This window comes from Schistocerca nitens, chromosome 3, assembly GCF_023898315.1.
Source record: "Schistocerca nitens isolate TAMUIC-IGC-003100 chromosome 3, iqSchNite1.1, whole genome shotgun sequence".
NCBI lineage: Eukaryota > Metazoa > Arthropoda > Insecta > Orthoptera > Acrididae > Schistocerca > Schistocerca nitens.
Genome location: NC_064616.1, coordinates 309,764,919 through 309,788,985, shown reverse-complemented (window position 1 = coordinate 309,788,985; position 24,067 = coordinate 309,764,919). Strand labels below are relative to the sequence as shown.

Sequence of the window (24,067 nt, the reverse complement as noted above, 5' to 3'; positions counted from 1 at the left end):
TCATCTCTCCGCCGTTCTTGTCAGACAACTGACTTATTGGCGAGGGTGGCGGAAGAGGTAAACCTTTTCTTGATACGTTGTACGTATCTGATTACATCATGACATCACGACGTTGGACTTAACACGCGCAACTGTCCTACAGACGTGGGCTGTGGCAATGACTAAGATTGTTATCTGGGCTCGTACATACCATGCTCCACTACGTCTGCTGCTATAAGCGTGCATTCTTCTAAGTCCACAGTTGCTACGTTATGAATGCAGACCATACAGCAAATGCTGCATGAAGCTGTCAGCGATCGACGAATTAGTAAACTGTCACATAGGCTACAAACCTTACAGCTAAATGTACAAATGCTCTATTGCCAGACACACAAACAGTCGAAATGACTCAACATGCAGTAACTCACCCTTGAGATACGAGATGGGGGCAGCTCTGCGAGGACGACGACTTCGGGTGAAGATGTATCGCGTTCTGCCTGCAAATAAGTGGAAAGTTGTCAAGGACATAGCGCTATCGCTTAAAAAACGAAGAGGGCAGTGTCACCTTTAGTATTAAATATACATTATAACGGATTCCATACAATCGAGGACAAGACGTCACCTGTAAAGAGAGTCGAGATATAACACGTTCATGAAATTCCAGACAGTATGTGGAAGTTTCAAATAGGAAAATTAAGAAGGAAGAACAATGTTCGTACAAAAGGGTTAGAGTGAATGTCATGGCAACCTGGTTATTAGTAGTATACTGTCAACAACAGACGAAAAGATCAGCGTTAGAAGTACAGTTATCAGCTTCTGCTGTTGCCTCGTGACCCTGATCAGAAAGAATTACCCTGCGGTAGCGAAGAAAGAATATATGTGTACATGCAATAAACACCAGCGCCATAGCGCTCATGACAGCAGTGATGGTGATTTTCAAGCTCCAGATACGAATACACAGTGTTAGCTCCTATTGTTGTTAAGAATTACTCTGCAAGACAAGAAAAAATGTGGAATTCGTCAGTAATACATAGCATTTATGGAAAACATAAGTAATAGTGATTATTAATTTCAGAGGTCTAATCGATATCAATGCCACAGACTGGGTATTCTGTTATACCTCTAGTTGCAATGCTTCATGGCAAGGAACCATATCAATGGCGTTTGATGCATTTATGGCATTTTGCTTGCAAGGCTTTTTCAACTGAGTTCACATTTCTAAGCAGAACTGAGATAATGCTATGTCAAAATACAAGGGCTACAGTGTCCAGTAGAGCCTTACAGCTCCTCAGTGCTCACTGGTGTTCGCTTTATAGACATGGCAGCAGGTAAAGTCGTGAAAGAAATACCGACTGTACGTGTTAACTAAGCAGGAGCTCACAAATCACTGCATAAATTAGGCCCATATTTTGAGGCTGCTGCAGATATCTGTAGTAATAGCTACTGCAGATATCTGCCTTGTATCTGCGGATATCCATTACAATAAGTATTTTAAGCAATACGAATTAGTCTATTTGCATTATATGAAATAGAAATTTATTATTATTATTATTAGTTTGGTTGTGAGTAACTATTATTGCCCGCTTGGGATGTAGTGCCACTATGCTGGTTTGAATGTCCTGAAATGATTAAGTACACTGATGATATCTGCAAGGGCTAAAGATGGCAACAGGACCTTCTTCTTTTCTGCACAATTACACAGGCATTCTGTTTGCATCGTGCTAGCCTTTAGTCAGAGTCATTCCTGTTCCGTTTGCAGTAACATAGGTCACTTATGCAGTCACCGAAAGTCAACACAAAGCTATCTGGAGGCTGTTCTAGGACATTCTATCCATTGGAATCTTCAGTGGTCTGAATGCTGTTTGTATATCACATGCAACACAAATAAAGTTCAGTGTAAAATCAGGAAAAATATCACACGTCCTCTTAAATAAATTGTACACAATCCAACCCTTATTACATTGATAAGTGTAAACACATTAATATGATTCAAAATTACGATAATTGGTGTATATTCGATTGATGAACAATATGAGTAACTTTAAACAGTATGCAAAGTGTGGCGACAACTTGTAACATGACTTCACTTGACTTCCAAACACTGCAGACATGTTCCGCACAAAACTTTTAAGTTTTCCGAGGGACTCTATTTGATACAGGTGAGATACAAATACACACTGGATGTATAGCAGAATCTGTAGCATAGTAGACTGATAATCTGCTGCAGTTTATGGATCGCTGGATCAAGTCTCATCCTAATCAGACTTAGTTTTCGATCCATTTGAAATACCTATCTCTCGTAATTGCAAAATTTATCATCATTTTCATGAATAATGCACGTCTTCTTGTTTTTAATTACATATCTGACATGAAATTCCTGTTTTCATTTCAAATATAATTCCTAATTGTCGATATAAAGATTGCTTAAACTGAGAAAACATAACAATTTAATTTTTAGAACAAAAATGGAAAACCAAATACTCTTCATCTGGATTATGTACATTGCTTCATACCACTGATGTACTCTCACACAAGCCAGAGTGATAAGTATCGTAGAAACATGAAGATAAGTGTTGTAGAAACATGAAAAACAATCATTTTCACTGCATCGAGCACACTATAAAAATGCTACGTTTTTACATTTTCCACTGTACCATTACGATACGAACCCATCAGAACTGATTTGGAGCCAAGTTAAGGAATCTGTCGCGAGAAATAACAAGACTGTTAGCTGTCAGGCGTACTGGAACAACAGGCCGGTTCCCACTAGGGCTGCGACGCATCAAAAAACCGCGCGGCAGAGCGTTGGTTGCCATGGAACTGCCGACAGCGGCGCGGCACAGCCGGCTCTGCGTCGCGGTTTGCCCATATCGAACCGCTGCCGCTGCCGCGTGCCGCGCTGCAGGTCCGCGCCGTCAACAGAACGTGCTGACGTGACAAGTACAGAACCATTGGCTACACGAACTTTCGCCGAAGTGCTGGCGCAGCGCTGCAGCACCTTTGAAATACTTATCATCTGATTTCGAGAATACTATTAGGTGAAAAAATTCGATTCTTCTGCATCTTACAGCCTGATATCTTCGCTCGATAAAGGGCTGAATTTCTTTTCGTTATTTATCGTCATTACTTGCTGTATCAATTTTAAGTGAACTACTACACGACATTTTATTGAAATGTGCAAAGGTAAAAACGCATTGTGTAGACATTGCGTATAGTTCGTTTTAGGTAATATACTGTTGCGTATTAAATTTAGCCAACATATCGAAATTGTTTCTAAAGTTGAGAGCAGAACGATAGCTATCACCATTCTCGAGATATTGGATGACATGTCGGCGGACAGGCCGCGCATTGGCTGTGCGCGGGTCGCGATGCGACCGATACTTCGCTGTGCTCGTCGTAAATCATTTGTAATCAAATTTCGTAAACGATTTAAGAAATCGAATCGTGTTTTTTTTTATTATGGAAGAGTTACGTATTTTGCCGCATAATAAGTAAGTATGCAAAATCTATTTATCTATCGAGATGTGAAAGTAATTACAGGTTTTCACAATGGATCGATGAACTTTTAGGAACAGCATTTAATAGCATGTGAAATGAGAATGACAGTGAAACGAAACACATTAATATTTACAATTCCCTATATAGTCCTACAGAAGTTCAATCGAAACTAATTTGCTGGAATGTCATAAGATGTAAGTTGCTAAGTATCTGCAAATATTGATTATTTCATTTTGTAAATAACAGACGCTTTTTTCTTACTGCAATGTGTGTTACTTGTTACCTTAAGACATCTTCGATGGAGTCTAGGATAATTCAATTTCGTTTTAATATGCGATATATGTAGATTATAAAAGAGTTCAGGTCTTATTTTTTATGTAAATAAGGGATTATTTACAGTTAATCGAGTTTTCGGTTGACATCTGCGTTTCCTATCATCTGCCCACATGCTGGAGGTCGCACTAAAACATAACTTGCGGAACATAAGCACATTTTCACATTCCTACTTTTTCTTCAGAATTTTCATGCTCATTACGCTAATTGGTGTGGAGCTTTATTATTCTACTGTCACTATCTGTAGACATTTTGCCGAAAACTATGATTTAAAGTCGTAACTATAGTACGTTCACTTTTGGCTCTTCCTATTTGGTTTGTTTATGTACATGTTGCCAACCTAACGAATTATATGCTGAAAACTAATGTCTGTTCATTTCTGTTCTCCTTATAGCCGTATGTGTGTGTAGCTAGTCAGTGCGAATTGTAGAAAGTTCAATGTGAATGCAACAGCTGTCAGAGAGTGGTTGAAAGTTTTTGTGTTCGGCTGATTTGAGTTTTGGCTTAAATATTCCGTGGAGGGGTTCATGTAGGGTAAACTCACTGCTTAGAGTAATAAATGAAATAGTGGAATAACACTCCAACAAAAGATTATTCTCAGAATATTATCACCCAACCCCTTTGTCCTCACTTTTACATCAACCTCTCCGCTAAACATTTAAACCAAAAGTCGAATCAGCTGAACACGAAAACTTTCAACCACTCTCTGACAGCTATTACATTCACAGTCAACATTCTACAATTCGCCCTGACTAACTACACACACACACACACACACACACACACACACACACACACACACACAGAGAGAGAGAGAGAGAGAGAGAGAGAGAGAGAGAGGGAAAACAAATGAACAGACTTTAGTTTTCAGACTTTAGTTTTCAGCATATACTTCGTTACGTTAGCAAGATGTACATAAACAAACCAAAGAAGAAGAGACATAAATTGAACACACGGTAGTTACGACTTTAAATCAGTTTTGGTAAAATATCCGCAGCTAGTGACACAAGAATAATAGTGCTCCACACCAATAAGCGGAAAAAAACATTGAAATTGTGAAGAAAAAAGTTTGTAACGTGGAACTGTGGTTATGTCACGTAAGTGATGTGGTGTGACTTACAGCCTGCGACCAGATGGGAGGAAACGCAGATGCCAGCCAAAAACTCGATTAATTATAAGTAATCACTTATTCATGTGAAAAAAAAGACGTGAACTGTTTTATAACCTACCAATATCGCAAAGATTCCACTGGAAATGCCTTAAAGTAAACGCATCTGGAACAAATAAAATACCGTACATCACAGGAAGAAAAAGACGTTTGTTATTTACGATACGAATATTTCTGTGCCTGCTGCTGGTGATGGCCGCTTAAACAAACTTGTAATTAATTATTTCGTTTCGCCTTAAGATATTTTATTTATTTGCATTTAGAATACTTTATAATTATATGTAATAACACCAGATTGCCAATTATTCTTTCCAGCATCGCGGAAATAGTCTTTACAGGTGGTATATATAGCCTCTGATAAGTCGATTTCTTTTACCGAAAGATTTTACATCCCTGATCGAATCTATGTTTCATACATTTTGGGCCCGCATCTCGTGGTCGTGCGGTAGCGTTCTCGCTTCCCACGCCCGGGTTCCCGGGTTCGATTCCCGGCGGGGTCAGGGATTTTCTCTGCCTCGTGATGGCTGGGTGTTGTGTGCTGTCCTTAGGTTAGTTAGGTTTAAGTAGTTCTAAGTTCTAGGGGACTGATGACCATAGATGTTAAGTCCCATAGTGCTCAGAGCCATTTGAACCATTTTTTCATACATTTTGTCATAAAGTACCAAATATAATATTCTATGCATCATCTTCAATATTATAAAAGTGTCACTGTTCCCAGTCTTGAAAGTACTTATGAAGGAACAATCATAGTAATTGATTTCACAGTTACTACCAATGGCCGATTCGATATTTAGTTGCAAAATGCCCTATTTACTTCCTGATTAACCCGCTTTCCCGACACAAAAGGTAATTAAAAATAGTTTCATACGATGTTAGTGCATCCTTTAATAGTCTGAGAATGGTCACATGATATTTGAAGTCAGCGGAAAAGCCTCCACTGTACAAAAAACTAGTGACAGTATATGCAGAACTGTATTACGATACATTAGCCACATAGACTTCTACACAGTTTGAGAACTGCCAGTCCATTCGAAAGTCATGGATAATACGTAACGAGTCACTGGTTGTTGGTTCATGAAGGAATACATGTTCTATTGAAAATGCCACAAATGACAGAATAGCCAATTCTATCATTTGTTAACAGTCGCCATAAGAAAACTGGATTCAAGTTGTAATTTTTCCCTAACATAAGGCTGTTTGCAGTGAGTAATAGAGATGCATACACAAATACATTATAAGTGATATGTGCTACACGCTATATTAAACAAATATCGTGGCTATAAATAAGCAACTGAATTACCTAATGAAAGGTAAAGCCTTGGTCTCTCTATTCCTCTTTACAATTTAGCTTCCATTACCAAACTGATCATTTCTTGATGCGTCAGAATATGTCCTGTCAACTAATCCCCTCTTTTAGACAAGTTGTGCTATAATTTTCTTTTCCTCTTCAGTTTAATTCAGTACCTCTTCTTTAGTTATACGATCTATATATCTGATCTTCAGCATTCTTGTTTAGCACCACATTTTGAAAGTGTCCATTGACAGAACTGGTCATCGTCCACGTTTCACTGACGAACAAGGCTACACTCCACACAAATACCTTTATAAAATACTACCCAAGCATTTAAATTTGTATTCAGTATCAACAAATTTCCTTTTCCAGAAATGCTTTTCTTGCTATTGGCAGTCTGATTTTATATCATCTCTACTTCTGCCTTCTCAATTACTGCTTCCCTTTCAAGTAAGTGAAGTCTTACAACTCCAGTTTGGGTTCTGTACAAGTTGTAGATAATCTTGTGTCTCTGTGTTTTTTAGCTGATATCTCCAGAGGTTCAAAGAGTGTCTTTCATTTAAGATTGTCAAAACCTTTCTCTAAATATACAAATACTATAAATACAAGTTTTCCTTTCTTCAGTCTGTCTACTAATTTAAGTGGTAGGGTCAGTATCACCTTGCGTGTTCAGACATTTCACAGGAATCTAACATTGTCCTCATAATACTTTGTATAGCTCCTTCCCCCTCTCCTCTCTGCATATTCCTTCCACCTGCTAGACTTCTCTCCTTTGCATAGTTTTGGCTTGCCAAATGACTTCTGGCAACCGCTTCTCTACTGAGCAAAGTTTTCTTTCCTATTTTTCTTATTTGGATTCGGCATCCATGTTTTCCGAGCGCAGAACTGCAGTTCGTATTTTGGACTCTGTCAGCGTCATTTTTTAGACATCTCGATTCCCTATGGCCTACTTTCTTTGCTTCATTTTCATCTTTTCCATGTTGTCAACTCAATTCAAAATACCGTGTTAGATCTAAGGATTTCTACTGCACCTTTTTCCCATTTCCATCCTCTGCTGCCTTCACAACTTCTTCTCTCACAGATATCCATTCCAATTCTATTTCAGTCAGTCGTTACCTAATGGTTCCTTCACGACTCCTGAAGAACTCTGGAACTTAGCTTATTCAGATTCGATCTCCTTAATTTGCTACTGTTTACTATCTCTTTACTCGTTGTTGTTGTTGTGGTCTTCAGTCCCGAGACTGGTTTGATGCAGCTCTCCATGCTACTCTATCCTGTGCAAGCTTCTTCATCTCCCAATACCTACTGCAACCTACATCCTTCTGAATCTGCATAGTGTATTCATCTCTTGGTCTCCCTCTACGATTTTTACCCTCCACGCTGCCCTCCAATACTAAATTGGTGATCCCTTGATGCCTCAGAACATGTCCTACCAACCGATCCCTTCTTCTGGTCAAGTTGTGCCACAAACGTCTCTTCTCCCCAATCCTATTCAATACTTCCTCATCGGTTATGTGATCTACCCATCTAATCTTCAGCATTCTTCTGTAGCACCACATTTCGAAAGCTTCTATTCTCTTCTTGTCCAAACTATTTATCGTCCATGTTTCGCTTCCATACATGGCGACACTCCATACAAATACTTTCATAAATGACTTCCTGACACTTAAATCTATACTCGATGTTAACAAATTTCTCTTCTTCAGAAACGATTCCCTTGCCATTGCCAGTCTACATTTTATATCCTCTCTACTTCGACCATCATCAGTTATTTTGCTCCCCCAATAGCAAAATTCCTTTACTACTTTAAGTGTCTCATTTCCTAATCTAATTCCCTCAGCATCACCCGACTTAATTCGACTACATTCCATTATCCTCGTTTTGCTTTTGTTGATGTTCATCTTATATCCTCCTTTCAAGACCCTATCCATTCCGTTCAACTGCTCTTCCAAGTCCTTTGCTGTCGCTGACAGAATTACAATGTCATCGGCGAACCTCAAAGTTTTTGTTTCTTCTCCATGGATGCTAATACCTACTCCGAATTTTTCTTTTCTTTCCTTCACTCCTTGCTCAATATACAGATTGAATAACATCGGGGAGAGGCTACAACCCTGTCCCACTCCCTTCCCAACCACTGCTTCCCTTTCATGTCCCTCGACTCTTATAACTGCCATCTGGTTTCTGTACAAATTGTAAATAGCCATTCGCTCCTTGTATTTTACCCCTGCCGCCTTCAGAATTTGAAAGAGAGTATTCCAGTCAACATTGTCAAAAGCTTTCTCTAAGTCTACAAAGGCTAGAAACGTAGGTTTGCCCTTCCTTAATCTAGCTTCTAAGATAAGCCGTAGGGTCAGTGTTGCCTCACATGTTCCAATATTTCTACGGAATCCAAACTGATCTTCCCCGAGGTCGGCTTCTACTAGTTTTTCCATTCGTCTGTAAAGAATTCGCGTTAGTATTTTGCAGCTGTGACTTATTAAACTGATAGTTCGGTAATTTTCACATCTGTCAACACCTGCTTTCTTTGGGATTGGAATTATATATTCTTCTTGAAGTCTGAGGGTATTTCGCCTGTCTCATACATCTAGCTCACCAGATGGTAGAGTTTTCTCAGGACTGGCTCTCCCAAGGCCGTTAGTAGTTCTAATGGAATGTTGTCTACTCCTGGGGCCTTGTTTCGACTCAGGTCTTTCAGTGCTCTGTCAAACTCTTCATGCAGTATCGTATCTCCCATTTCATCTTCATCCACATCCTCTTCCATTTCCATAATATTGTCCTCAAGTACATCGCCCTTGTATAGACCCTCTATATACTCCTTCCACCTTTCTGCTTTCCCTTCTTTGCTTAGAACTGGGTTTCCATCTGAGCTCTTGATGTTCATAGAAGTGGTTCTCTTATCTCCAAAGGTCTCTTTAATTTTCCTGTAGGCAGTATCTATCTTACCCCTAGTGAGATAAGCCTCTACATCCTTACATTTGTCCTCCAGCCATCCCTCCTTAGCCATTTTGCACTTCCTGTCGATCTCATTTTTGAGACGTTTGTATTCCTTTTTGTCTGCTTCATTTACTGCATTTTTATATTTTCTCCTTTCATCAATTACAGTCAATATTTCTTCTGTTACCCAAGGATTTCTACTAGCCCTCGTCTTTGTACCTACTTGATCCTCTGCTGCCTTCACTACTTCATTCCTCAAAGCTACCCATTCTTTTTCTACTGTATTTCTTTCCCCAATTCCTGTCAATTGTGCCCTTATTTTCTACCTGAAACTCTGTACAACCTCTGGTTCTTTCAGTTTATCAAGGTCCCATCTTCTTAAATTCCCACCATTTTGCAGTTTCTTCAGTTTTAATCTACAGGTCATAACCAATAGATTGTGGTCAGAGTCCACATCTGCCCCTGGAAATGTTTTACAATTTAAAACCTGGTTCCTAAATCTCTGTCTTACCATTATATAATCTATCTGAAACCTGTCAGTACCTCCAGGCTTCTTCCATGTATACAGCCTTCCTTTATGATTCTTGAACCAAGTGTTAGCTATGATTAAGTTGTGCTCTGTGCAAAATTCTACCAGGCGGCTTCCTCTTTCATTTCTTAGCCCCAATCCATATTCACCTACTACGTTTCCTTCTCTCCCTTTTCCTACTACCGAATTCCAGTCACCCATGACTATTAAATTTTCGTCACCCTTCACTATCTGAATAATTTCTTTTATTTCATCATACATTTCATCAATTTCTTCGTCATCTGCAGAGCTAGTTGGCATATAAACTTGTACTACTGTGGTAGGTGTGGGCTTCGTATCTATCTTGGCCACAATAATGCGTTCACTCTGCTGTTTGTAGTAGCTTACCCGCATTCCTATTTTCCTATTCATTATTAAACCTACTCCTGCTTTACCCCTATTTGATTTTGTGTTTATAACTCTGTAATCACCTGACCAGAAGTCTTGTTCCTCCTGCCACCGAACTTCACTAATTCCCACTATATCTAACTTTAACCTATCCATTTCCCTTTTTAAATTTTCTAACCTACCTGCCCGATTAAGGGATCTGGCATTCCACGCTCCGATCCGTAGAATGCCAGTTTTCTTTCTCCTGATGACGACATCCTCTTGAATAGTCCCCGCCCGGAGATCCGAATGGGGGACTCTTTTACCTCCGGAATATTTTACCCAAGAGGACGCCATCATCATTCAATCATACAGTAAAGCTGCATGCCCTCGGAAAAAATTACGGCCGTAGTTTCCCCTTGCTTTCAGCCGTTCGCAGTATCAGCACAGCCAGATCAGTCAATCATCCAGACTGTAGCCCTTGCAACTACTGAAAAGGCTGCTGCCCCTCTTCAGGAACCACACGTTTGTCTTCTGGCCTCTCAACAGATACTCCTCCGTTGTGGTTGCACCTACGATACGGCTATCTGTATCGCTGAGTCACGCAAGCCTCCCCACCAACGGCAAGGTCCATGGTTCATGTAGGGGGGTCTCTAGTCGTAAACTGCAGTTAATAACCAATTAATTATCGTCGGTCTGCGTCTGCACCGGAAATGTCTTACAATTTAAAATCTGATTTCCAAAACTCTGTTCCAAATATGCAACCTTCTTTCTTGATTCTTAAGTAAAGTGTTGGCAATGATTATATTACGTTCTGTGCAAAAATTCTATCAGTTGGCTTCCCCTTTCTTCCCTTCCCTCAAGCCTCTGTTTTCCTACTATTTTCGTTTCCTATACCTGCTATCGAATTCCAGTCTGTCATCACACTTTAAGTTTTTGTCTCTCTTAACTATCTGAATAATCTCTTTTTTTCGTACATTGTTTCAAACTGTTCATCATCTGTGGTGTAGGTAGGCATGTAAACTTGTATCACTGTGGTGTGGATGTTAGCTTTATGTCTACCTTGGTAATGATAATGTTAATGGCGGTTTAGAGATGGAGCTGAGTTTGGTGATACTACTTCATTGGTAGTTTCAATAACTGACACTCACAGAGTGGTTAAAATACATGATCTTAACACAGTAAATATGAGGATAAACTGTCAGATATTTTCAATTATAAATAAATGACTACCACGTAACAGGTAATGTACTATCGTTACAGTAAACTTCGTTTAGGTACTGCAATTTGCAATACTAAATGCTGTTATGAAAGTAACAATGTGTTTCTGTTCCGCGGCCATCGGTTTTCTAAATGAGACAGTAAACAGTTACGAACCATGCTCATCAAATCTGTTTCTGTTGAAATAAAAAAACATGAAATACGTGAAAGAGTACATCGTAAAGAAAATAAAAAGCCGGTATGTCTTCAGCCAACTTCGTCTTTCTTTCATGCAGATTCACGTTGTAGTTAATCAAATGCACCGGGCGTTTTAGTGGGTCCCCCCCCCCCCCTTACCGTAGTGGTGGTCCGTCATTGGCTACAGCTAGCGTCTGCCGCTTCCAGATAGGAACGCCAACTCAGCGAGTCACCGCGGCATTGCCGCGTGCCGCATTGCTGCGCTGTAATGGGAACCGGCCTTAATGCACGCAGCTTTCTCACAGGTCTGCCAAACGCTGGCGCGATACAGATCGGAACGCCATAAAAGAAGAGGAGAAATGCGGCGCCTGTGTGGCTTCGTGGATTACATTGTTGATCGATTCGTTATCAACGTAGCAGATGACAGTTCCAGAACTGAAACGTATTTCGCGGATTCGGATAAGGAAGGAGCTAAAAGATTACCAGACGACTGACTGTAATTAATACCTTCAGTGGCTTCAATATCCAACAATACGGTGAAATCCCTACAGTACACTTTTGCATCACACATAGCTCGCTCAGAAAATTTACCCTGTATTTAAGTTAGGAATTTTCATCACTCTCGTTTGTAGTTAAAATGTTATGTTAGGTGAGAACGAGAGCATTTTATGCCTTCCGTCTGGTCATCTAAGAAGCGTGCGCCGGTGCTCGAGTTTTGCCGAATATTATTTCATTCCCTTTAAAAATTAAATGACATTCGAAGCTATATTGTTCCTCTGCTCGTCTCTTATAACGTCTGAACTCTCACGCCATTGCAGTTTAGTTGGACTAGCTGGCTGCCCAGTGCTGTCCAAGTTAAATGCACCCATAAAGCTGTTGTCCCGCATTATCGCTCAATCTATGTGCGTGTAACAAAGCTTAAAACATATCCTTACGGACGTACTTGATCGTACTGGACACAGCTTGGCTTCCGCTCCACGTGAAACGAAATCCAATTAGATTCAAGCAAACGCGGAAGAGTACATGGTGTAATTTTACTCTATGGAAACACACTATTGTTACAAACATCGTAAACTAAAATCCCACTTACACGTAGCTCTGTTATATTTATAATAATTATTTACATGTTTAGGGGGTGGGGAGGCAACTTTCAACTCATTGTTTCTTCTCTGACTATACCTATTCTATATTTTGATAGGTTAGGGTGCCGCCATCTCTGTCTTAAGACTTCTACAGCCCTGTCAGCGAAGACCAAAAAAGTGTGATTAGGGGAAAAAATCGTGGAGTCGCGAACTTTTGTAGGGTGGGTGGGGGAGTGAGTGTCACGAAGAACATACTGAAAATGCCAACTTGGTTTTAAGCGTTGGGGTTGGGGGTGGGGCCTTTAAAGGTAACTTTTTAAAGTTTTTCTTGAATAAACCGAAAACCGTGGCTTCTAGCGAATATGTTTCCCAATAAAAAACTAATTGTTTTCCTTCAAAAAAAGATCCAATTCACTTGTCTCTAGAATTAATAGTTTCTGCGTTACAGGTGATGGATAAATTGCAAATTATTAAATATACACTGAGGTGACAAAAGTAACAGGATACCTCCTAATATCGTGTCGGACCTCCTTATTACCAATGAAACGCAGCAACTCGACGTGCCATGGACTCAACAAGTCGTCGGAAGTTCCCTGCAGAAATACTGAGCCATGCTGCCACTACATCCGACCACAATTGCGAAAATGTTGCCTGTACAGGATTTTGTGAACGAAGTTACCTCCAGATTATGTCCCATAAATTTTCGATGGGATTCATGTCGGGCGATCTGGGAGGCCAAATAATTCGCTCAAATTGTCCAGAATGTACTTCAAATCAACTGCGAACAACTGTGGCTCAGTGACATGGCGCATTGTCCTCTATAAAAATTCCATAGTCGTTTGGGAAAAAGCAGCCGAACATAACCATTGGCAATCAATGATCTGTTCATTTGGACCAGAGGATCCATTCCATTCCACATCATTATGGAGCGACCACCAGCTTGCATAGAGCCTTATTGATGGCTCTTTGGGTCTGTTCCACAAAAATGGTTCAAATGGCTCTGAGCACTAGGGGACTTCACATCTGAGGTCATCAGTCCCCTAGAACTTATAACTACTTAAACCTAACTAACCTAAGGACATCACACACATCCATGCCCGAGGCAGGATTCGAACCGGCGACCGTAGTGGTCGCGCGGTTCCAGACTGAAGCGCCTAGAACCGCTCGGCCACACCTGCCGGCTCTGTGCCAAACTCGAACCCTACCATCAGCTCTTACCAACAGAAATCGGGTCTCATCTGAACAGGCCTCAGGGTCGAACCGATATGGTCACAGCGCCACAGCGGTACGAACTGGAAGAGGCTAGCAGCCGACACAGGCATGCCAATGATTCGTTTAGAAGTCAACTTAGAATGTGTTCGAAAACCAACAAGGATGCGTTTAAAAATCATATGATTAATCGATAGACCGACTTAAGCTGGATGCTAGGCGCTTTGTGAAACAAGGTTTTTTCCTTCAAGAATATGAATTTGGCGTCCTCTGAAGTTGACGCCCTGGACACATACCCTGGGCCTGCTCAGTAGCGGCAGCGCTAAAGAGGTCACGAAATTATTGCTCGACTAGTACACTTCATTGTTAGCTTTGCTGTATTTCATTGTTCGGCAGTTGTTCTCGTATTTTATTTTATTAATCCACTTCCACCCGCATGAGCCATTGAACCACGGACCTTGCCGTTGGTGGGGAGGCTTGCGTACCTCAGTGATACAGATAGCCGTACCGTAGATGCAACCACAACGGAGGGCTATCTGTTGAGAGGCCAGACAAACGAGTGGTTCCCGAACAGGGGCAGCAGCCTTTTCAGTAGTTACAAGAGCAACAGTCTGGATGACTGACTGATCTGGCCTTGTAACATCAAACAACGTCCTTGCTGTGCTGGTACTGCGAACGGCTGAAAGCAAGGGGAAGCTACAGCCGTAATTTTTCTCGAGGGCATGCAGCTCTACTGTATAGTTTAATGATGATGGCACACAGATCGGAGCGTGAAATGTCAGATTCCTTTATCGGGTAGGTAGGTTAGAAAATTTAAAAAGGGAAATGGATAGATCGAAGTTAGATATAGTGCGAATTAGTGAAGTTCAGTGACAGGAGGAACAGGACCTCTTGTCAGGTGAATAAAGGGTTATAAATACAAAATCAAATACGGGTAATGCAGGAGTAGGTTTAATAATGAGTAAAAAAATTGGAATGCGGATAAGCTACTATGAACAGCATAGTATATGCATTGCTGTAGCCAAGATAGACACGAAGCCCACACCCAACACAGTAATACAAGTTCCGATGAGATGCCAACTAATTCCACAGATGAGGAGGAGATTGAGGAAATGCATGATGAGATAAAAGAAATTATTCAGGTAGATAAGGCAGCCGAATATATAGGATTATTGTAAATGATGGACCTATTTTCAAAACTTCATATTTATTCAAGTACAAATCTAAAATGAACAAGCTTTATACTAACTAAAAGAGCAAGTATCAAAGTTTTTAAATAATGTTTGACATCAATTTAATAAATTTAACAATTTTTAATAATTTGTAATTAGTTTTTAATAATTATTTAATAATTAGAAGTGTGATAAATGTTATAAATGTTAAATTTAGCCACCGTTGGCTGCACGGCAATCATCGACGCGGTAGCCAAACTCGTCCTGCACAAATGAAAGTGTATCTGCTGTTACTGAGTGCACGGCAGCAGTGATCCGGTTCCGCAGATCGTTCAGAGTGGTTGGTAGAGGCGGGACGAAAACAGCTTCCTTCACATAACCCCATAAGAAATAGTCGCAGGGTGTGAGATCAGGAGATCTTCGTGACCAGAAGTGCAGAGCCAGGTCCTCAAGTCCCCTGTGAGTGCTGAGAAGGGGAGTCATTCAAAAAGCCTCATACTCCACGGTGCTAATGGGGCAGAGCTCCATCCTGTTGGAAAATGAAGTCCTGGGAATCTTCCATAACGTGAGGGAACAACCGTTGTTCCAACATGTCCACGTACGTGATTGCTGTTACAGTTCTTTCCGCAAAGAGAAATGGTCCACAAACCTTTGTATGGGATACGGCACAGAAGACGTGGATCTTTGGTGAGTCTCCTTCGTGTTGCAATGGTGAATGTGGATTTTCCAAACCCCATATGCGAACATTGTGTCTGTTGAGTTTTCCACTAAGAAGGAACGTCACTGCATCGCTAAAAATTACACTCTGTAGAAATGTGTCATCCTCCGTCTTTGCTAGCAAATAACCACAAAATGCGAGACGCTTCTCTTTGTCATTCGGGTTGATAACCTGCACCAGTTGTAATCGGTAGGGCTTGTACAGCAAACGCCGTCTAAGAACTTTCCATACAGTTGTTTGGCATATTCGAACTTCTCGACTGGCTTCTATTGGTAGACTTACTGGGACTGCGCACAAAACTTTCTTGAATCTGTCGGACATCACCCTCCGACACACGCGATCGGCCTGTGCTTTTTCCTTTGTACACACTCCCTGTCTGTTTAAACTGCTTAAACCAAACGCTAATGCTTTTGAGAGTTGGTGGTCGAATACCGAATTTGGTACGAAATGTCCGCTGCACTACAATTTGCGACTCACTTTTCGCGAACTCAAGGACGCAGAAAACTTTGTGCTCCACAGGCGTCATCTCACTCACAACTTAAAAAAGACTAAGTGAAACAGAATGACGACCCTATTGCCAGTTGAGCGCGCGATGCCGATGAGTGCGGACAACGGAGCGCGCGCGTCCGAGCCAGCCGACTCGGTCGCGCCGGGGTCGGCCGTTGGCCGGTCGGTGGGGCCTGCCGCGACGACCCCTGCAACGACAACAGGTTCTGAAAGGCAAGATAATGACAGGACCACGACGAGCGCTATGCGAATGCAGAGCGGAGGACAACATACGTCAAACCCCTATAAAGAGAGGCATCAGATAACACAGGAAGATCGGCAACAACGGAAACTAAGACGTGAAATACAACACATCATTCTTCAAAGTCAAGAAGTATACCACAACCGTACTGGTACAGTTCCTGCTTCACAGTCTGAAGAACAAGACGACGACCTCGAACAATTTTCTCCACCAGAAGACGACGATGAAATGGAGGAAATCTCATCTGAAGAAGTTTGGACCATGCAGCCCACCGACGAAGAGGGCGATTTTACACTAGTTTGCCAAAGAAAACGACTCTACGCTTCTCCTAAGCAGAACAACCCTCGGAAGCGACAACGACCAGAAGAACTGAAAACTTCCAACCGTTATGCGGCTGTTGCGACAGAAGATACTACGGATGCTCCAGAACGTATGGACTAGACGAATGCCGTCAATCTAGAAGCAGCTAAAGAGGGGACAGATGGCTCTGGCCGGAACTCACTACGCAAAGTCCCGCCCGTTACTATTTACCACGCCAAGAACTACATGGAACTCAACAAGGCGAATATTGACGGCAGTCTTAAGGCCATCTACCAACGAAGATCAAATATCACTTTGACTCCTATGAAGATCAACGACTGGCCATCAATTTGTTTGTGTCGAATGACATCCACTTTTTTACACATCAGACCGCAGAGGACAACGACCTCAAAGTGGTTGTAAAACGTCTACCTGCCGAAGTTACGGAGAAAGAACTGAAAGATGCACTGATAGAGAAGGGTTTCCCGGCCATCAACGTCCACCAGTTTAAAAATCGAGACGACCACACGAAGGAATTACGACCTCAAGATGCTTACTGTGTCACGTTGCCAGCCAAAAAGGAAAACTACAAGATTTATGACATCAAATACTTTCTATATACTAAAGTCGTTACTGAAACCTACAACAGACAAGAAGGACCTGTTCAATGTCGCCACTGCCAGCGATTCGAACATACAGCTAATTATTGCAGCTTGCCTGCTCGCTGCGTTCGATGTGGAGGGCAACACAGATCCTCATTCAACATGTACTCTTCCCAGAGGGGCTCCACCGAAATGTGCGAACTGTGAAAAGAACCATCGTGATACATGGCGTGGCTGAGGAACTTCTCAGGAAATATAGACAACGGTCTTCGCCTCAGCCCTCTCCACGGAGGACTCTTTGTAGTACGGAACTCCAACCTGAAGACACACCCGCCGCCACACCGTCAGCAAACATCACAAGAACAGCCGGCGACGCCACGGCAGCCAGTAACACAGCTTCCTCCCGAAGCACGCCCACCACGACAGCACCGCCATCATTATTCATACGCCCACGCAGCATCACCACGACGACCGGAACCGGAAACCTACGTCTCACCAGCACATTTGATGGAATCTATAGCGCCAGCGCTCTCTGATGTCGCCAAACTTCTCACCACCGTGCAGCAACAACTAGTGGAGATACTTTCTTTAATCGAAAGTGCACTGAAGGCCTTTGGAACACCTTAAGATGGATCGCCCTGGGACCACGAGAGACCTGAAAATCTGTATATGGAACGCCAACGGACTGAAATACAAGAAAACAGAGATTACTGAATTTTTACAACGTCACAAAATCAACATCGCACTTGTATCGGAGACGCACCTTCGTCCAAAAACTGAGCTCAGATTTCGTAACATGTACGTCTATAGAACGGGCAGACAAGGCCGACGAGGTGGAGGGACAACAGTTCTACTTAAAAGGGAACTGCGTCATCATGATGAAACACTACCACACCTCCAACATCTGGAGGCAACAGCAGTAACGGTTCGATCGGCGGCAGGCAACACCACTTTCATCGCGACGTACAACAGCCCGGTAATCAACTGGTGCCAGACGACCTACGGAGTATCTTCACCAATTTTGACAAAATCTTCCTATGAGGTGACATTAATAGCAAGGATGTCGTGTGGAATTCCCGGCGTACGAACCCTCGTGGACGAACTTTGATTGCCATGGAAGAAGAACTGGGCATCACAGTCCATGGTCCGCGAGAGCCCACACGGATTCCTTACTACGAGCGGCAAGAAGCAGACGTCCTAGTTATTGCTCTCACGAAAAACATTGACACGAACCTCCAGCTCCGCACCGTTGACGATCTGTCGTCGGACCACCGCCCTGTTCTCAACATAGTGGAAAACGCAACGGCCAACTTTCCTCGTCCCCCAGTTCACAAACTCTCAACTGGGATCAATTTCGGACACATCTTGACATCAATATCCGCCCGACGCAGGACGTTTCAACACCGGAGGCCATCGAGACCGCCGTACAAACTTTGACGGAGAAGATAAGAAGCCAAACGGAGGGCAACTACTCACGCGCTCTACCCTGTAGTAGCTTTCGACGAGTTCCCGCCTCTACTTCAAGAACTGAAGAGACAGAGGAACAGGAGCAGGCGACGTTGGCTTCGCTATAGAAACCCGATCGATAGACGAGACACACATGTCTTAACACGAGAACTGCGCAGGGGAGTGGCCGGGTGGTGACAACAGGTCTGGGAAAATAAGATGGATGAATTCTTACTTCGAACCAATAACGAATGGCAGGTAGTCAAGAACATACAACACCAGCGGCCACATAACGAGCCATCAGAGGACCAGATGGCCTCTTCTATGACGAACTCGCCCAGGCGGAGCTTTATGCTACGACTTACCGAGAACTGATGTCTATACCAGCGACCCCCGTGAACGACGTCCGCCTGCAAGAAGAGGAAGCCGTCGTTACAGCAGAATGGACTGCTTTTCGTACTACGCCTGTGCAGAGCCGCCCACAACTCACTACACCAGCAGAGATCCGTAAAATTACCCGGAAGACTCGGAATAACGCGCCAGGCAACGACTTCATAAGTCGCCCAAGAAGCCAACTGTACTCCTTACCCGAATTTTCAACAGCTGCAGGGATATTTTCCTACGGCATGGAAGACGGTTCGAATAATTCCAATCCCAAAGCCAGGTAAAGACCTAGCAGAACCCAGCAGTTACCGGCCAATTAGCCTCTTGCCGACCCTTGGCAAGGTGCTCGAGAGGGTGCTGTTGAAGAGGCTCCATGACATACTCACAGCGCATGATGTTATACGACCCAAACAATTCGGTTTCAAGGGCAAGTTACCTGCCGAACTTCAACTTCTACGGATCACCGAACGGATACAAGGAGGATACAACAAGCAGCACTTCACAATTGGTGTATTCCTCGACATCGAAAAAGCATAGGATAAGGTGTGGCGGCCCAACCTTACCGTCAAACTACATCGCACTACCCCTATTGCGGATTGTTACATTGGACACATAGAGAACTTTCTGCAGGACAGGAAACTGTATGTCCGTGTCGACGATAAAAACTCCAAAATGAAACTGATCTCCGCAGGAATTCCGCAGGGCTCTGTCATTTCGCCTCTGCTTTTCAACTTGTATATAAATGACATCCCAACAGTCCCCCTTGTTATGGCGAGTTTTTATGCGGACGATACGGCCTTTCTGACGACTGGACGACGCTTGGACCAGCTAATCGCAGGTTGCAACGGCAACTTGATGTAATGGAACGCTGGGCGCTGAAAAATAAGATAACGATCAACCCGACGAAGACGGCAGCCGTTATGTTCACAGGGAGGAAACCGATTCTGAACGACAGACTCCAAATTGCTGATCAATTTATCCCATGGTCGCCGGGAGTGAAGTACCTCGGTGTCTACCTTGACAAAAAATTGCTCTTTACGCAGCATATTGACAAGAAGATGGCCAGGTCATTGATTCCGTTCGTGAAGAGTAAGGATCTCAACTCTCAGACTAAACACCAATTGTATAAGGTAACGGTGGAACCCACAATTTTATATGGCTCCACCTCGTGGGGAACTACGTGCGTCTCCAACTACAACAAACTCCAAGCGCTGCAAAACATTTGCTACCGATGGATCACAGGAGCTCCATGGTGGACACGAAACGTCGACATCCGCACCGCACTCCACGAGACCACTATACAGGTGAAGGTCCATGACAAGGCTCTACGGGTTTTTGACAAAATCGATGCCCTCAGGGACGAAGTTCGACAATTAAATCTACATCTACATCTACATCTATACTCCGCGAGCCACCTTACGGTGTCTGGCGGAGGGTACTTATTGTACCACTATCTGATCCCCCCTTCCCTGTTCCATTCACGAATTGTGCGTGGGAAGAACGACTGCTTGTAAGTCTCCGTATTTGCTCTAATTTCTCGGATCTTTTCGTTGTGATCATTACGCGAGATATATGTGGGCGGTAGTAATATGTTGCCCATCTCTTCCCGGAATGTGCTCTCTCGTAATTTCGATAATAAACCTCTCCGTATTGCGTAACGCCTTTCTTGAAGTGTCCGCCACTGGAGCTTGTTCAGCATCTCCGTAACGCTCTCGCGCTGACTAAATGTCCCCATGACGAATCGCGCTGCTTTTCGCTGGATCATGTCTATCTCTTCTATTAATCCAACCTGGTAAGGGTCCCATACTGATGAGCAATACTCAAGAATCGGACGAACAAGCGTTTTGTAAGCTACTTCTTTCGTCGATGAGTCACATTTTCTTAGAATTCTTCCTATGAATCTCAACCTGGCGCCTGCTTTTCCCACTATTTGTTTTATGTGATCATTCCACTTCAGATCGCTCCGGATAGTAACTCCTAAGTATTTTACGGTCGTTACCGCTTCCAATGATTTACCACCTATGGCATAATCGTACTGGAATGGATTTCTGCCCCTATGTATGCGCATTATATTACATTTATCTACGTTTAGGGAAAGCTGCCAGCTGTCGCACCATTCATTAATCCTCTGCAGGTCTTCCTGGAGTACGTACGAGTCTTCTGATGTTGCTACTTTCTTGTAGACAACCGTGTCATCTGCAAATAGCCTCACGGAGCTACCGATGTTGTCAACTAAGTCATTTATGTATATTGTAAACAATAAAGGTCCTATCACGCTTCCTTGCGGTACTCCCGAAATTACCTCTACATCTGCAGATTTTGAACCGTTAAGAATGACATGTTGTGTTCTTTCTTCTAGGAAATCCTGAATCCAATCACAAACCTGGTCCGATATTCCGTAAGCTCGTATTTTTTTTCACTAAACGTAAGTGCGGAACCGTATCAAATGCCTTCCTGAAGTCCAGGAATACGGCATCAATCTGCTCGCCAGTGTCTACGGCACTGTGAATTTCTTGGACAAATAGGGCGAGCTGAGTTTCACATGATCTCTGTTTGCGGAATCCATGTTGGTTATGATGGAGATTTGTATTATCTAAGAACGTCATAATACGAGAACATAAAACATGTTCCATTATTCTACAACAGATTGACGTAAGCGAAATAGGCCTATAATTATTCGCATCTGATTTATGACCCTTCTTGAAAATGGGAACGACCTGCGCTTTCTTCCAGTCGCTAGGTACTTTACGTTCTTCCAGAGATCTACGATAAATTGCTGATAGAAAGGGGGCAAGTTCTTTAGCATAATCACTGTAGAATCTTACGGGTATCTCGTCTGGTCCGGATGCTTTTCCGCTACTAAGTGATAGCAGTTGTTTTTCAATTCCGATATCGTTTATTTCAATATTTTTCATTTTCGCGTCCGTGCGACGGCTGAAGTCAGGGACCGTGTTACGATTTTCCGCAGTGAAACAGTTTCGGAACACTGAATTCAGTATTTCTGCCTTTCTTCGGTCGTCCTCTGTTTCGGTGCCATCGTGGTCAACGAGTGACTGAATAGGGGATTTAGATCCGCTTACCGATTTTACATATGACCAAAACTTTTTAGGGTTCTTGTTTAGATTGTTTGCCAATGTTTTATGTTCGAATTCGTTGAATGCTTCTCTCATTGCTCTCTTTACGCTCTTTTTCGCTTCGTTCAGCTTTTCCTTATCAGCTATGATTCGACTACTCTTAAACCTATGATGAAGCTTTCTTTGTTTCCGTAGTACCTTTCGTACATGATTGTTATACCACGGTGGATCTTTCCCCTCGCTTTGGACCTTAGTCGGTACGAACTTATCTAAGGCGTACTGGACGATGTTTCTGAATTTTTTCCATTTTTGTTCCACATCCTCTTCCTCAGAAATGAACGTTTGATGGTGGTCACTCAGATATTCTGCGATTTGTGCCCTATCACTCTTGTTAAGCAAATATATTTTCCTTCCTTTCTTGGCATTTCTTATTACACTTGTAGTCATTGATGCAACCACTGACTTATGATCACTGATACCCTCTTCTACATTCACGGAGTCTAAAAGTTCCGGTCTATTTGTTGCTATGAGGTCTAAAACGTTAGCTTCACGAGTTGGTTCTCTAACTATCTGCTCGAAGTAATTCTCGGACAAGGCAGTCAGGATAATGTCACAAGAGTCTCTGTCCCTGGCTCCAGTTCTGATTGTGTGACTATCCCATTCTATACCTGGTAGATTGAAGTCTCCCCCTATTACAATAGTATGATCACGAAACTTCTTCACGACGTTCTGCAGGTTCTCTCTGAGGCGCTCAACTACTACGGTTGCTGATGCAGGTGGTCTATAGAAGCATCCGACTATCATATCTGACCCACCTTTGATACTTAACTTAACCCAGATTATTTCACATTCGCATTCGCTAATAACTTCACTGGATATTATTGAATTCTTTACTGCTATAAATACTCCTCCACCATTGACGTTTATCCTATCCTTGCGGTATATATTCCATTCTGTGTCTAGGATTTCGTTACTGTTCACTTCCGGTTTTAACCAACTTTCCGTTCCTAATACTATATGCGCACTATTTCCTTCAATAAGCGATACTAATTCAGGAACCTTGCCCTGGATACTCCTGCAGTTTACCAATATTACGTTAACTTTTCCTGTTTTTGGTCTCTGAGGACGGATGTTCTTTATCAACGATGCTGATGTTCTCTCTGGTAAGCCGTCAGGTATTTTATCGTTTCGCCCAAGGGGGGGGGGGGTCCCTCTAACCTAAAAAACCCCCGTGTGCATGCCACACGTACTCTGCTACCCTAGTAGCTGCTTCCGGTGTGTAGTGCACGCCTGACCTGTCTAGGGGGGCCCTACAGTTCTCCACCCAATAACGGAGGTCGATGAATTTGCAACCATTATAGTCGCAGAGTCGTCTGAGCCTCTGGTTTAGACCCTCCACACGGCTCCAAACCAGAGGACCGCGATCGACTCTGGGCACTATGCTGCAGATATTAAGCTCAGCTTGCACTCCGCGTGCGATGCTGGTTGTCTTCACCAAATCAGCCAGCCGCCGGAAGGAACCAAGGATGGCCTCAGAACCCAAGCGGCAGGCGTCATTCGTTCCGACATGTGCTACTATCTGCAGCCGGTCACACCCAGTGCGTTCAATAGCTGCCGGAAGGGCCTCCTCCACATTACGGACGAGACCCCCCGGCAAGCACACCGAGTGCACACTGGCATTCTTCCCCGACCTACCCGCTATTTTCCTGAGGGGCTCCATAACCTGCCTAACGTTGGAGCTCCCTATAACTAATAGGCCCGCCCTCTGTGACTGTCGGGACCTTGCCGGAGAATCGGCCACTGGCCCAACAGGCGAGGCATCCTGTGGTGGCTCGG

General features: G+C 43.0%; 1 protein-coding gene across 1 annotated transcript in view; it reads right to left on the bottom strand.

Annotated features, from left to right (window-relative positions):
* LOC126249201 (uncharacterized) overlaps window positions 1-24,067 on the bottom strand; it is a 608,431-nt gene that overhangs the window by 161,321 nt on the left and 423,043 nt on the right. The window contains exon 8 of the mRNA XM_049950854.1: window positions 408-476. Within this exon, the coding sequence (XP_049806811.1) occupies window positions 408-476 (69 nt within the window). The remainder of the gene's footprint in view (window positions 1-407; window positions 477-24,067) is intronic.